The sequence below is a fragment of the Passer domesticus genome, chromosome 1 (assembly GCF_036417665.1).
Source record: "Passer domesticus isolate bPasDom1 chromosome 1, bPasDom1.hap1, whole genome shotgun sequence".
In the NCBI taxonomy this organism is placed as follows: domain Eukaryota; kingdom Metazoa; phylum Chordata; class Aves; order Passeriformes; family Passeridae; genus Passer; species Passer domesticus.
Genome location: NC_087474.1, coordinates 115011618 through 115026261, shown reverse-complemented (window position 1 = coordinate 115026261; position 14644 = coordinate 115011618). Strand labels below are relative to the sequence as shown.

Below are 14644 nucleotides of genomic sequence, written 5' to 3'. Positions count from 1 at the left end.
ACTTCAGAACAGCAGAAGAAATCACAAAACAAGGTGAAAATATATCAATGGCTTTACTGAATTCTCTTCTGAATACAACATGTCCATAAAAGATAAAGCAATAAGGTCCAGGGTTTTTTTTTTTATAAATATGTGCAAAATAGTATTTTAAAGTTTTTTAAAAATAAATTAGTGTTCTGTTTTCTTTTTGTTTTCCTTCTTTATCTTTTTGCTCTTTCCAGCTTGTCTAGATGATTCTTCCTGAAATGAAAAACATGCATTGCAAAATTTAAAAAATATTCTTGTAAACCACAAGTATTCTCCCAAGGTTACCCATGAGAATTATTTTTAATATGAACAGCATTCACAGTTCACAGAGATTTATGAAAATTTGGACATGTTTATCCATTCACACAGGTTGTATTACTTTTCTTCTGGCTTCATCTAACAGTGGAAAGTCACACAAGTTCACATGCAAATACCTCCACTCTGGAGGGATGAAACATACCGTTGATGGTACATAGTCGTACTCTACAAGTACATTTCTTGCACAATTGTTTATATGCTTGAAACGATCTGGTCCCAAGAGGATACCTCCATACCAGCGGGACACCACAACTAACACATTGTGGACGTTCAAAATCTGTGAATAATAGAAAGCAATAAAAGTTGTTATCTTTTAAGCGAACCTGGTTCACTGCTGACACCAATTTGAAACATAAAAAAGGTCTATCTTTTATTTTAAAAAATTACTCAGTTACCTTTCTTATTCTTTGGTATGATCCATTATTATTCTGTCACTAAGCTGATTGTCTGTTCACATTTTTGGGAGTGTTGGTGGACAAGGCTAATAACAGCCAGGCCACAGGCATTATACACATGGATATATAAAATGCCATAAGCTAGTACTGTCAATATGTGCATGTTAACAACATTAACCATCTCTGTTAAGGAGAAAAAAAGAGATATCTGACTAATTTGCATAATACTCTTAGAAGAGTCAGTCATGGTTTGTGAAAAAATTTTAATTTTAAAATGAAAAGGACTAGGGCCATGTTCTGTGACAGGAATTTTCTACTCTACATTTATGTATTGGCCATAAAGTCTATGTATAACAACTGCTGACAGTAAACAGGATGATACTAATCTAAAATACAGTGTCTTGTAACCAGAAAGTGCTATTTTGAAATGCTGGTCTTATCTGAAACAAGATTAATTTCTATTAAAAAAACCCCGAAACCAAAAAACTCCCAAAACAACAACAAAAAACCCCTATAAATTCAGCAACAATAAATGTTTTAAATTACCTAATTTTCATACCCATACATCATAAGAACTCAAACCAAAAAATCTACAAGATCTATGAACATCCAGAAATCAGCCCATAAACTACTTTAATCTTTTCCTATGGTTGAAAATTGAACTTTTCTTATCCTTATCTTACTATTCTTTCAGAACAGAAATATTCCCAGTAACTAGGATTACAGATGGAGAATGATGATCCCTATAATTTACACACATTCACATTTGAAAGTGACATTCATGTCATGTTCTAAACTGGATTTTTATGGATTATTAAGTGCCTAGACAACTTTCAAAAGTGTGTACTAACATGCTGAGAAAAAGCTGATAATCTCAGAACAAACTGAGGTACAGTAACTGCCAAATTGTATCTTTATATTATGTTCGTAACAATAATGTCTTCACACTTAGCACATATACTTGCATATATTACATAACCTAAGTTTGTTTATTTATTTAACCTTCCCAAGTCTGGTTTGAGTTATTTTAGAATTCTGAAAAAGTTTGAAATTAAAAATGTCAAAATGTTTCCATCGACTATATTTTTTTCAGAAAAAAAAAAAAGAAAACATGGGTGGGGGAAGAAAAGCTTCCAGGAATAAGAGTGCAACATATTAAGCAAAAGAATATTAAAGCAAGAAAAGGGCAGGAAAATAAAACTCCTGTTGTGAAGGGAACATCAATCTAAAACAAAAATAAATATTTTGTCTGCTCACACAGTTAAGTGACTTGAGGCACAGCATTAATATGCACACAGCTGTCTCCTATAGTTGTGCTACTTTAATTACAGTTTTACTAGGGCTTGCGTCATGAACCAAAATTTATCAATCTCAACTCACTCACATTTGGCAGCACCTTTGCCAAATCTTATTTCAATACTTGAAGACTAAAATATATGTGAGTATATATGTGAGTATGAGGGCTATGGGCCCAGAAAAGGAAACAGCACAACAAAACAGACTAAATTATCAAAACAGCTTAGCTCCTCCACTTCTTTTGTATTTGAAGTTCTACTCTGCAAGTTCATATATTGGTGTCTTTTTATTACACCTACTCAAGGGAACCACATGACAGGTTGTGCACAGGTCAGCTGTTTTATTGTGACAGTCAGCTTCCCCCAGTATTTATCTTCTGTGTACCTTACACCACACAGGAAGCACAGCATTTAAAACTTAGTTATCTTTTAACCCATTCAAACTATTACTGCCACCTATGAAACATCACTTGTTTCTATGGTCTGAGACTTGAAAGTGCTACGGTCTGTGTTTCTCCTTTAACTGTGAGAAAGGAATGATCTGGCTGGCTGCTAGCAGAGCAAAAATCAAAATAATCTTCTACAAGCTTATTTACATTGTAGTGATTTTTAAAATCAATATAAATTCAAGACTTCCAAAAGCCAAAGTTTAACTTCTACAACCTGCATAAGATGGAGAAGACGTCCACCTGCTGCCGTCTCTCCATCATCTTCACAATCCTGTAGGAACGTCTGCTTATCTTCACAGTATATTCTACAAAAGAAAAAAAATAACATAAAATAGATTTAAAAATGTTAATCAATGAATATTTATACATTATTAATAAAATCTCCTATCTTTCATACATGTGTGCATCAATTCGAACTCTCTATTACACATATTTATATGAAAACAGGATGAGGCATAGGGTAAACCACAAGTGTTTATCTGTACAGTAGAACAAGTTTTGAGAAACTTTTACACAGACTTTAGCTACTTCAGGTAAACTCCAGTCATTACCAGTTTAAAGTCCCTAAACAGAAAAATACCCAGGTTTTTAGCCTAATAATTGCACCTAGCTGAAACCAACTCTCCCAGATACAGATTCATATAATGGTATAAACCTAGAAGAAGAACTTGGACAAAAATATTATTAGTAATTAATTATGTCTGTATTTCAGCAGCAACATGAAACTATCACTGAAATTTGCCCTTGGATTCTCCATGTCATCTCCTTCCTCAGGGGGCACTGCAGTAAACTTTTGGGTGCATTTTTTCATAAAAAACGCAGCTGCTTAGGCCTAATTTTCCATAAGTCATGCTCAGAGGTCTACTGACCAATAGGTTGGTTTGTTACCAACTTATTTCCTAACTTTTGAACTTAGTTACAGGTGACATAATGAGAAAGATGCTTCTAGTACTACATGATGAAGAGGAAGCAGTAAACACGTGCTGGTTCCTTTTTTTTTTTTCCATGTGGATTTGGATTATCTGAGTGAAGGAAGCCAGATCATCATCTGTGAGAACAGAAATGCCCTCTTTACAGAAACTTTTTCCTTAGGTAGAAGCTTGTAGTTTTTGGTAAAATAAGCTTTCACTTTCTCTCATTTCATGTCTCATTAGGATCACAGCAGGATGAGCATGAATGGATAAGTACCTGTGCATGCTTTTTTAGATGACTGGTTCCTACAGTTCCTCCCTTTTATTGTCACTTACATTCCTCAGAAAACCTACACTGCTATATGGACTGAGACCAATTCATTTCACACAATCTATGTTCACTAAAGTTGCCAGAGGCAGGTGACTGCCAAACTCATTTTTACCTGTTTCTCATAATCCCTGAAGTTTCTTGTATTTCAGCTGAAACTTCATATGCCAGATGTCTGCATCAGGCTTTCTGATTCAACTCTTATTTCAACTGAACATTTTCAGCTATTTCTAAATATAAGGTTGGGGGGAAAAAGAAGTTACTTCACCCAAATAAAAACGCATTCAGGATGATGTAGCATTTCCATGCTCAGACATACTACAAAAGTATACCAACACATGGTCAAATCCACTTTTTTTTTTCCCTATTCTTAATGCTGCTTCACTGTCTTATTTCCTACTGCATGTTCTACTTTCTTGACCTCAAATTCAAAATAACACCTGCAACACCAACCATACAAATAAGAAACCTGCTCCCTAAAGCAAGGAATTTCTTTTAATAGCAAGGAATTCAATAGAAAGGAACTTCTTTCTCATGTCCTGCACTCATTTGTGAAAGAACGCTAAAAAGAAAAATAAAAATCATTATTTGTATCTCACCTGTAAGCATATATGTTGTGGGTAGCACTTGCAATTTTCTTGTTCTCATACAATTTTTCAAGAACTCTTTTAACCTACAAAAAACAACAGAAAAAACCTTCCATTTGTAACAGGGGTTTCACACATCCCTCTCATTATCACTGCTAAACAAACATCTCCCTAATACTACAATGAAACAATTTTATGTTTTGACACTAAATGTTTGGTGTGATGACTCAAGAAGCAGCTTCTCAGTATTGTTTTAAACTGTTTTCCTGGGATACTGAAAGCAGCTTGTCCCTTAAATTTCTACATTGTGTACATTCATATTATTGCTCAAGATGTAGAAGTGTCAAATTGTTTTATTAAACAAGAGACACTAATATCTAGAAAACATTTTTAGTCAGTATTAAGTATCAACTGCACCTGCCTATTTTTTTTAACAAGAAAGTTAAGCTGGGATAGAACACAACATACATATTCCCACTACACACTGCTTTTACTTATTTCACAAAAACATGATGTTTAGAAAGCCCTACTACATTTCAAGTTTTTCCTTTTCTCTCAAACATGCTTTTTTTTCATGAAATTTCCACTTCAAAGAAATAACAGTAAAACAAAAAACATCCTATTAGGGGTCTGAAAGTGTCAGTATTTCCTGGAAAACAGATATTCCCATCATGTGTATGATCTCTTTGCTCTTAAGAAGTACCAAATAGAAAACATTTACTAATATCAGTTTGTCATATGTTTTTAAGTAAACAAGCTGGCAATTGTTCAATGTTTCCCAATGGTCTAGCAAAAAGAAGAGCTTTTGATTAAGACATCATTTTAGTCCATAATACAAAACATTACTGAAGTTGAGAAAGCTTGGGAAAACATGCCTGGCAGGTAAATTGCCTTCCATACAAAAACAAATGTCTCAGAGAGTAATCAACAGACATATTTAATATCTGCCCTAGCTATACTGTGCTATTTCCAATTCTTCTTGAAGAAATTCAACTGACAAAAATCACCTCAAATAAAAGATATCTCAATTTTAAAAAATCCTATTATTAGCAGAGAATATTGTTTCTCCTTACTTTCAACACTGAAGGAAACAATTCTTATTACTTAATAGACTTTCATAAACATGGACAGTATGTTAAAACAGTAAGTTTCAATACAGGGACTTAAAGGACAATTCATATGAAATTATCTTCACCTTTGACATTACTTATTTCCAAGCTACCTGGTTCCTGAAAACATAAAGGTTAATTTTTGTGCTACAGCTGTATCTTCTTTAAGAGAGTCTTTAAGATACATATATAATAAATGAACTCTGTTACTTTAGAAAGGGAAGAAACAGAAATAATTGGCTTAATGTATCTTTTTCATTTTAAAATACTCTCACCCTTTTATCATGATTTGTGAGTAAGATTGTTCCTACACACACAAAACCCCCCATGAATATACAATGTATGTGAACTTGAAAGGTCAAAGGGATGCTGGGATTTAGAGATCAATTCTTATGTCCATATTAGGCAAATTATTGAGGGGGAAGAAAAAACAAAACAAAACACAGATGGCTTCAAACATTACAGTTTTTGCATAGAGAAATCAGCCTAAAACCACTGTCAACCTGGCTGTGTTTTTTCATAGCCACTGAGTATGTAGGTGACCTAGCTTACACGGAACTTCAAGCACTTGACAATGCCCCTTACCAAAAATTCTTTAATAAAACCCTAAAATTGCATAAAAATAAAGAGAAAAATCCTTTCAAGGTTTAACTGAGTTAATAAAAGAAAAGAACAGTAGTTTCCCCACTAAAAAGGGATGATCAAAGGAGGCTGATGGTAACAGATGGAAAGTGATTTACAAGAGAAGCACCAAACCCCTCTCAATCAGGTCATAATAAAGATTTACTTATGCATGATCCAAGTGAGTTTTTCAACAGATTTCCTTTCTGAAAGAGGGAGAACATATATAAACCCATTTTACATGTTAGCTTTTCCAGCTAACACATAACAGACCCGGTAACTTCCGAACATCTTATGATAAACTTGCCAACATCCAGAAGTCAAATTACAGGGTTCTTATTCTCGTCCATCTAATGCACACAGTGGTAAAGAATAGCAGGAAGAAGAGCTGCTACTTCACTATTCAGCTGATAGTGAAAGTGAGAAACCAATGACTATTCAGACAGTACCAGCACAGAAAGATGCACAGACAGACCAACGTATCTGGCAAATCCCAAATATTCCAGTAATACTTTGTCAAGCTCAAAGCACAGGCAAAAAGAGAAGAACTGATCTCTACTAACTTGTCTGGTTGTCACCACTGGAGCCAAATGTGCCTGGAAAGTGCTCCTTCGATCTGTGATTGGGTTTCCATGATGTATGGGGGGCAGTTCTTCATCTATGGGTCACAAACAAGGGAGTGTTTCTTTTCTTTTAAGAGGACAGAAACAATGCATGGGGCTACAAAAGTAAAGAATGTCTCAACTATAAGAAAAGGTACTTATTAAAGTGAAGTACAGAAAATAATGTACAAACCCACCAAAAATATATTGCATTTTTAATGACTGTTATTAAATGTTATTGTAATTCCATTGTCACTAATTTTATTCTAAAGCTGAGTAGAAAACCAGAATCTTCAGGTTGCATTTAAATTATTTCAACAGAATTAACAAGAGGGTATTTTTTACCTTCCTGACTTTCAGATGCCATGTGATTTAACATTTTAGCTTGGTCTTCCTGAGTGGGCTGATAGTCTAGGAGAAAATCATCACCATCATCTTCATCAACTTCTTCAGTGGTTTTCTTAATATCTGGTTCTATTAAGATACAAGTAGTAGAATTTATTACACATTTTTGCAAGATAAGCAAAACAAATTTTCAATTCTTTTTTCACAAAAGTCTCTGTCTTCTCAGTTCAAAACAGTTTGACATTAAAAATTATTAAATGCAGAATAGTAACATTAATTACAACAAAACCCAAAAGTACTCAGCCCAGTATTAACTTTAAAATTCCTGAGAATTAAAAATAAAATACTCATACTATGGGATCCTTCAGATCAGGATCCATAAGACCTTCTGTTTCAATAGTAAGTAACACTATTTCAAAGAAAAAAAAGAGCAATAATGTTTATTGAATGTTTATTTCCATTAAACATTCAAAATGCTACCTTTTATCTGAATTTAGGCATCAAATTAAGTTGATGGTTCACAAAAACTCCAGGCAGTTACTGGTCATTTGGGGGAAAAGTAAAGCTGTTGCTCAATGCCACTTCATGAGGGTATAAAATGACTACATAAAAAATTATTAAATTTGAAACTTCTCTCTCAACATGCTTCAAGTATTCCAGGATTCCAAAAATCCTGTTTTTCTTTATGTATAAAATGTCTAAAAGATAACAGTCAATAACAAAGGAGGAAATATACAGGGTTCTGACATCTGGACTTAGAGCCAAATTAACACATCACAATTTCATTCCTATTTAGAGGGCTACGATGTGTTTATAATGCAAGTTTCATAATGTATGTATTTTCCATATTAAAAAAAAAAAAAAAAAAAAACAGAGGGGTGATAAAGCATGTTCAAAAATGGAAGCCGTAAAGTTGTGGTCAAAATACCCAAACTTCCAACATTGTCAGTAAAATTTTCACTTCTCCGTGTCCACTCTTTTAGCCACATCAGTGAAGAATGATTTCTCCAATGTCTGATGTAGCAACAAATACACAGTTTATTGAAAGAGTAACACTAGACCTTACCATGAAACCACACTGAAAATGACTTTTTTTTTTCTTCAGAATTTTATTTCTCACAGGAAAAAGGTAGCATCCTGACAGAGAAAAGTAATTCTGCTTCCTTTTGCCACTGTGCATGCATACGTCACTCACACGTTTCATAGCAGTTTAGCATTTTAATGCACAAAACCCCCCACCAGTTTTTGAAACAACAACAGTGAATTTACACAAACTCTGTAAGAATAACAGCAGAAGAATCACTGCAGCTCTGCTGATGATGTACTTCTTATCCCAATACAGTAAAATCAATGGAAGGACAGAAAAATAAAATGATGGAATACTTTGTCATTTGTCTGCATAGTCCACTGAAGTTATCTTCTCTTGAATCCAAATCCACCCAACACCAGAAATTAATTACTGGTATGAATAATGCTTTGCAGAATGGAGGGCAAGACATAATCTACCTGTGGGCAGCACTGTCCTTTCAAGCAAATAATTTAATTCCTGAGAGAACTGCAGACCTTGTTCCAGTTCAGAGGCCCACCCCCACCTTCTTTTCCCTGCTGCTTTTTAAAAAGGGACACTGCCACTGTAAAACAGTAAGCCCTGACACAGGAGACTGTTCTCTGATATTTCGATCCAATTCAGAAGTGGGCCTAAACTAACTTGTACTGAAATCTTACTGTGCAGTGGAAGAAGAAGGAAAATAAAAACCCCATGTACTTTCTGAAGTACCTGGATCTGAAGACTGTGCCTTTTCCACCAGAACTTCTCGTATCTTCTCCACCCACAAATACAGTATACTTTCACCAAGGTTCTGTCTGCAAGTAAAAGGTCATGGCAAATGAAGAATCACTTTTGCTAATTTCACTTGCAAAGTACATAAAATAACATACAGATTTCAGACACAGAAATTGAACATAAGCTAGTGAGATAAAGAGCTCAGGCAGGCTTGTGTCAAGTGCTGTCTCAGTAGCTCACTGGGTGAAAAACTCATCGGTGGACTGTGATAGAGGTCAGTGGAGCATTGGAATGAAACACTACAGTCTGGGCATTAGGCAGTGCTATAGGACAGGGAGTAAAGATTTAGGCCTCGGAGGCTTCACTCAGGGAGCACAGGTGTGTATCAAGGTACTGAGGGAGGATGTGATGAACACGTTTTACACACGCATGTTAGGATTTAATGAACGCTTCCTTTATGTGCAGCACAACCCAAACAACTCAAAATACATTTCAAATGGTTAAAAATGGTTATGGACTATGCATGTTTGTCTAAGAAACAAAACTAAAGATTTAGGGCCATAGATAATCTCAGAGCTTCTCATTAATTTTACTCTTACTGCCACCATCTGGGCACCAGCTAAGTAACAAAATCATGTGTTTAAAATCCGCTTAATGTATACAGCATACAGCTGGAAACAATCAAATTCAAATAAGCATCCTTATTTCAAGAAAATATATTCAAGCAAAAATAAGGATTTTATGAACTTGTAGCTCTCACTTTGAAATCCAGACAGACTCCTGAACAATTCAACACCCTAATTTCACACAGCTTATTGTACAGAAGCATTGCTTTAACATCTGAAGACATTTTTTAGTGATGGAGAGAGACTAGAAGAGGAATAAAATTTCCCTGTTTTACAAAACTAAACAGCAATTTGTCCAACTATCACCCAATTACAGTTTCTGAATAGTTGTAAATTACTTTGTGTCTCCTAAAACACACTTGTGATCTGTAAATATCCATTTTTTCCACAGCAATTGACAGTGTAGTTCATGTTGGTTTAGACTGCAGAACTACACAACTTAGATCCCTAGGGACTAGAAACCTGGTCAAACACAATGTAAAATAATGCAGAATATCTCTGTTCGTCTGACAATCATTTAGACGTTGAATAGATAAAAGGTTTTCACAAATGCTGTGCACATCAGTGATCACTCCAGGTTTTTAAACTGTTTAAAATGATCTAAAGTACATATATGCCCTAAAGTACAAACACTTTCACTTCCTGCTGAACAAACAGAAGTGAGAGCAGACCAGTAAGGACTCTGACCAGCAGATGATATAGAGAGAAGGGAGCTGAACCAACACAATTTGACAGCCTACAGGACTGCACGGGGGGGAACAAAAAAGAAACCAGCAGCTCTGCCTGTGGTAGAGACTCCATCAAATCCTTTGAAACTGGACAGAACTAAGAACAAACTCTGTCCTTTTTGCTCCACTGAACAATTGTGGTGAATATGATCACACAGAACTTTTAATTTAAAATCCTTCATATTTTTAAAACTTCAAATTAAATTTTGCTTCTTAAATGATCTGTTGCTTAATTAACTAAGAAACCCAGTTAATAAAAGTAAAAAACCCTTATGTAAGCTAAGTGGTCTCTTCCTTATGGCATTAAAAAAACATTTCTTATGCAAGATGCTCAGATTTCACTGTCCTGGGCATGATTGTGCTTCCTTATGTTTTCATTTCATTTATTTTATATAATCTCTGGGATCTAAAGGAAATAAATAAACCATATAAAATTACTACATTTTCTACCCACTTTCACAGCAATTCAAAATCATGTAACTTGAGTATTTCTAAACTTAGCTGTTTATTCTTATGCATCCATTATGACCTGTATTAACTGTGATAATAAACAGTCCACAATGTTCCAGATTCCAGTTAAGAGAATCTTCACATGTTTATTTTAAAACTTATGTATCCCTTAGCTTTTAAGAAAAACTGGCATGCCATTTATGCTCTAAATGCTCAAAAGTTTTCCCATTTCCTGTGTTCTAACATTCAAGTGAAGAACAGATAGAAACTGAAAATACATTGTCTCCTTTTACTATATTCTACAGTCTCAAACTTACACATATATTTCTTCCAAGCTATTTGCTAGTTCCGTATAATCTTGTCCTCGAAGCCAAGGGGCACTAGAATGAAAAGAAATGCAATTAAAATTGTGCTATATGCTCTTCCAATATTCCCAAATAAATCTGATGAACACCTTGAAAATAAAACTTTGCCAACCATCAAGATTCCAGCTGCAAACATCTTGGAAAAAGCAGGATAAAGAATAGAATATCCTTGCTGGAAACATCCCAAATCACTGGTATGCTTCAATTCAAGGAGTATTTTAACTAAACTTCCACTTACAGGTAAACAATTAACAGTGGCAATTCATCAAACACAAATGTTTGCAAGAAAACATCACCTACTTTAGTTGATAAATAGGTGGCTCTGCAGTTGGATATCCTGGTGGCAAAATCACCTGAAAGAAATTCAGGATATGTATTCACTGGACTACCCTCAGCTAGATGAGTTTTACTGAAGAACTCTGATGTCAGGCACCAGGACTACAATTAGTGTTACAAATGAAGAAAGCAGTTGGGTATGTTGCTACAGAATTACATGAAACACTGAATATCTGCATTTAAAACTCCAATAGTGGTAATGCATACAATTATGTTTTATGGGGCAATTTATAGGGACGCAAAATAAAGTACAGAAAAAACTGAAAGAAGCAGCATACTTGGTTACTGGACTTTAAAAAGTGATACCACATTTCCCTAAGTAGACACTTCCATATTTCTTACACCAAGTAAACTTACTGCTTTCAGTTCTGAAAACATAAAGTAAGGAGTTGAATCAATTAAGTTGATCCAAATTTGTTTTTGTCTCAACACTTTCCAGAAAGCAAACCCAGATGTAACTGCAGTAGATTCACTGAGGCACAAAGTCCTCAGTGTAAAAGTATTTCAGAAATTAGTCTTTGGTGAAATACACTGAAATGCTTTGGTTAGTTGTGGAATCAGGACATGCAATTACTGAATGTATCACAAGCAAACCAATGTATTACAGGAAGAATCACTGAAAAGTCTTATCACAAACTCCAATCCAAAAGCTTCTTAATCATCTGAGGAGATAATAAACCATATTTAAAAGGTTTCACCTGCATCAGTCTAACTGCAAAATTCATGTTAAACTTTTTACCACCACAGTACCTGCAAACAGAGGGTCCATTTTGGTTGATCCAGACAGTCACTAATTTTAATGCAATAGATTTTTTCATCTTCATCAACAACACACCAATCATCACCATAGATCGATGAAAGGGCTTCAATTTCATCAATCTAAAAAAAGGAAAAAAGCAAAAGTAAATACCCCACCGCACAAAACCCACACAACTTTTTGTGCCAATGATATTTTCATCTTTTTAAAGTCTTTCTCTTCTACAACTCATTGACAGATGTGACAAGATTCACTGCACTGGAAGGCTATTGGGGATCCAGTCCTGATTCACAGGAGCTCAGGTGTGCCAGGAGAGGTTTAAGTGGGACATTAGGAAGAATTTCTTCACAGAAGGGGTGATGTGACATTAGAATGGGCTGCCCAGGGAGGTGGTAGGGTCACTGTGCCCGGAGGTGTTTAAGGGAAGACTGGATGTGGCACTCAGTGCCCTGGTCTAGTTGGCACGGTGGTGTCTGCTCACAGGTTGGACTCGATGATCTCAGAAGTATTTTCCAACCTAAATGACCCTGTGATTTTGTAAGTAACCTTTGCTCAATTCTCACACACACACAACAGCTTTTTAATTTCTCTGGATAATCCTGTCACCTCAGCAGTGACAAGGCGAGCAAAGCGCCTGTTGGAGGAGATGCCAACACGTTCCCTGCAGCTCCCAGTCGGGCGCTGCTCCCGGCTGGCTGGGTCGGACCCCGGCAGTGGAAAGACCCTGAAGGTTTGGCACTAAGCTCGTCCTGAGGAGGAGCGGACACACAACAAATTCCCATAAAGAATAACCGGGGAACTGCCTTCCACCTAGAAATAAAACACGTGAAGTGCGGCGGTGCAGCGCGCCGCAGCGGGCACGGAGCCGCTCCGGGGCCGGGGCTCACCAGGAGCCCCCTGAAGTCACCGCTGCCCCCGCGGGCCCCTCCGCCGCTCACCTGCTGCTGGGCCCTTTCCGTGTCACCCGCCGCCATGGGACCCGAGGGGAGGAGGAGCAGGAAGGGAAGGAGCAGGAGGAAGGGAAGGAGCGGGAGGAAGGGAAGGAGAAGCAGGGAAAAGCCAGGGGCAGCCCGGCGCCGTGCCGTGTGCGCAGCCGTGGCGGTGACGCGCGGGCCCTTCCTTCCGCCTCAGGGACGGAGGAGCGGCCGGGCTGCGCTCCTGCTCGCCTTGCCGCACAACCTGCTTTATGTCCGTCTTGGAAGCTTTTCCCGTATTCCCTACACCCTGGTTTTAATCAAAAGTGTGTAAGCAGTTCTGTTTCACTGAGGGTTCTACTGATGCGGCCGTTTTCACCTTGCGTTTGTGGCGCTCTGGATGCAACCATTGACATAACTACAAAATTTCCTTTAAAAATTATTTAAAGGAGTAACAGGTGTTTCAAGCAGTTTTCAATACAGTTCTAGAAATCCATTTCTTCTATTTAACCTCGCGAAACGTAAGGCATATCTTTTAGAGACACTTATCAGTAAAGGTCTCCTTGCGTGCAAAGCATGGGTTTCACCGTTTTTGCATTTTTTGTAATTTATGGGTTTTTTCCAGTGTGATTTTATACTGACACAGGCAGGAAGAATTCAAGGTAAACTTCACTTTGCCTTTCTCGAAAGAGAAATTTGTAGAGAATTTGTACCCATTCTGGAGAACAGGATTAGGGTTCAGAATAATTGTGACAATCAGGCAAAACAGACAAAACAAAAACTAAAACAAAATAACAACCTACAGAAAAGGGAAGGAAAAAAAACCCACAAAAAACCTCCAAACAACCCAGGATGCTACTGAGTATGGACAAAACTAGCACTGTATTATCAACTACATACATTCTGAATGGAGAACTACTGATTGCACAGCAATTCTGCAGAAATTTATTTCAGAGTTAAGAGTGAATCCAAGAACATCTTTGTCTTCAGTGTCACAAACAGAGTTGGTTTATTTATTTTTGAAAAGATAATGTAAAAAATATACCCAGTCTTAGAACATGACAAAAATGCATATTTTATCAGACAAAGTCAACATATTCCAGTTAATTTTAAAAGAGATAGAGAAAGAAACATAGACGGACAGTGAGCTTATTGTTTAATCAATTGCCTTCTGACCAAAGCATAACTGAAAGCTTTAATCCATAAGGACCTAGAAAAGGTGATGCTCCATCTGTTCATCCTAATAGTAAATTGCCTTATAAATCTAAATAGAGAACTATGACAAGACTTAAACTTTCTGACAACAATCTCTGTATGATGCTTGTGGTTTACAAGTTGCTAGTTTTGACTTAGCTGAACGAGTGACTTTACATTACTGTACACATTTTTTGTTACTAAATAACTCAAAAATGTTATTGTCATTTTTTATGATTGTTGTCTCTAAGTCATTCAAAAGCATTAATATGAAAGACTTCAGCAATCTGCTGTTGGGCCAGGAAGAAACTGTACCAGATAAGGAGGCACAGAGAATAAATCACAAAAACTGTATGGACTGTAGACATCTCTGAGTCCATTTCAGAGGACTTGCTAATTTCCCTTGTCATTTATATTTGTGACAAGTCTTAGTAAATAGAAATGGAGATAAATGTGGCTAATGAATCTCCAGCATGTTTAGCGATACTAAATTAATAACAGAGT

General features: G+C 36.3%; 1 protein-coding gene across 1 annotated transcript; it reads right to left on the bottom strand.

Moving 5' to 3' along the window:
- Positions 1–34: 34 nt before the first annotated feature.
- On the bottom strand, positions 35–13122 carry IMPACT (impact RWD domain protein). The gene is made up of 11 exons (XM_064435488.1): positions 12971–13122; positions 12026–12154; positions 11240–11292; positions 10892–10954; positions 8765–8850; positions 6988–7116; positions 6604–6698; positions 4323–4396; positions 2699–2789; positions 488–622; positions 35–240 (listed from the first exon to the last, which is right to left on the bottom strand). Exons 1-11 carry the CDS (start codon positions 13004–13006, stop codon positions 169–171), a joined length of 963 nt encoding a protein of 320 aa, XP_064291558.1. The 5' UTR covers positions 13007–13122; the 3' UTR covers positions 35–168.
- Between the last annotated feature and the right edge of the window lie 1522 nt (positions 13123–14644).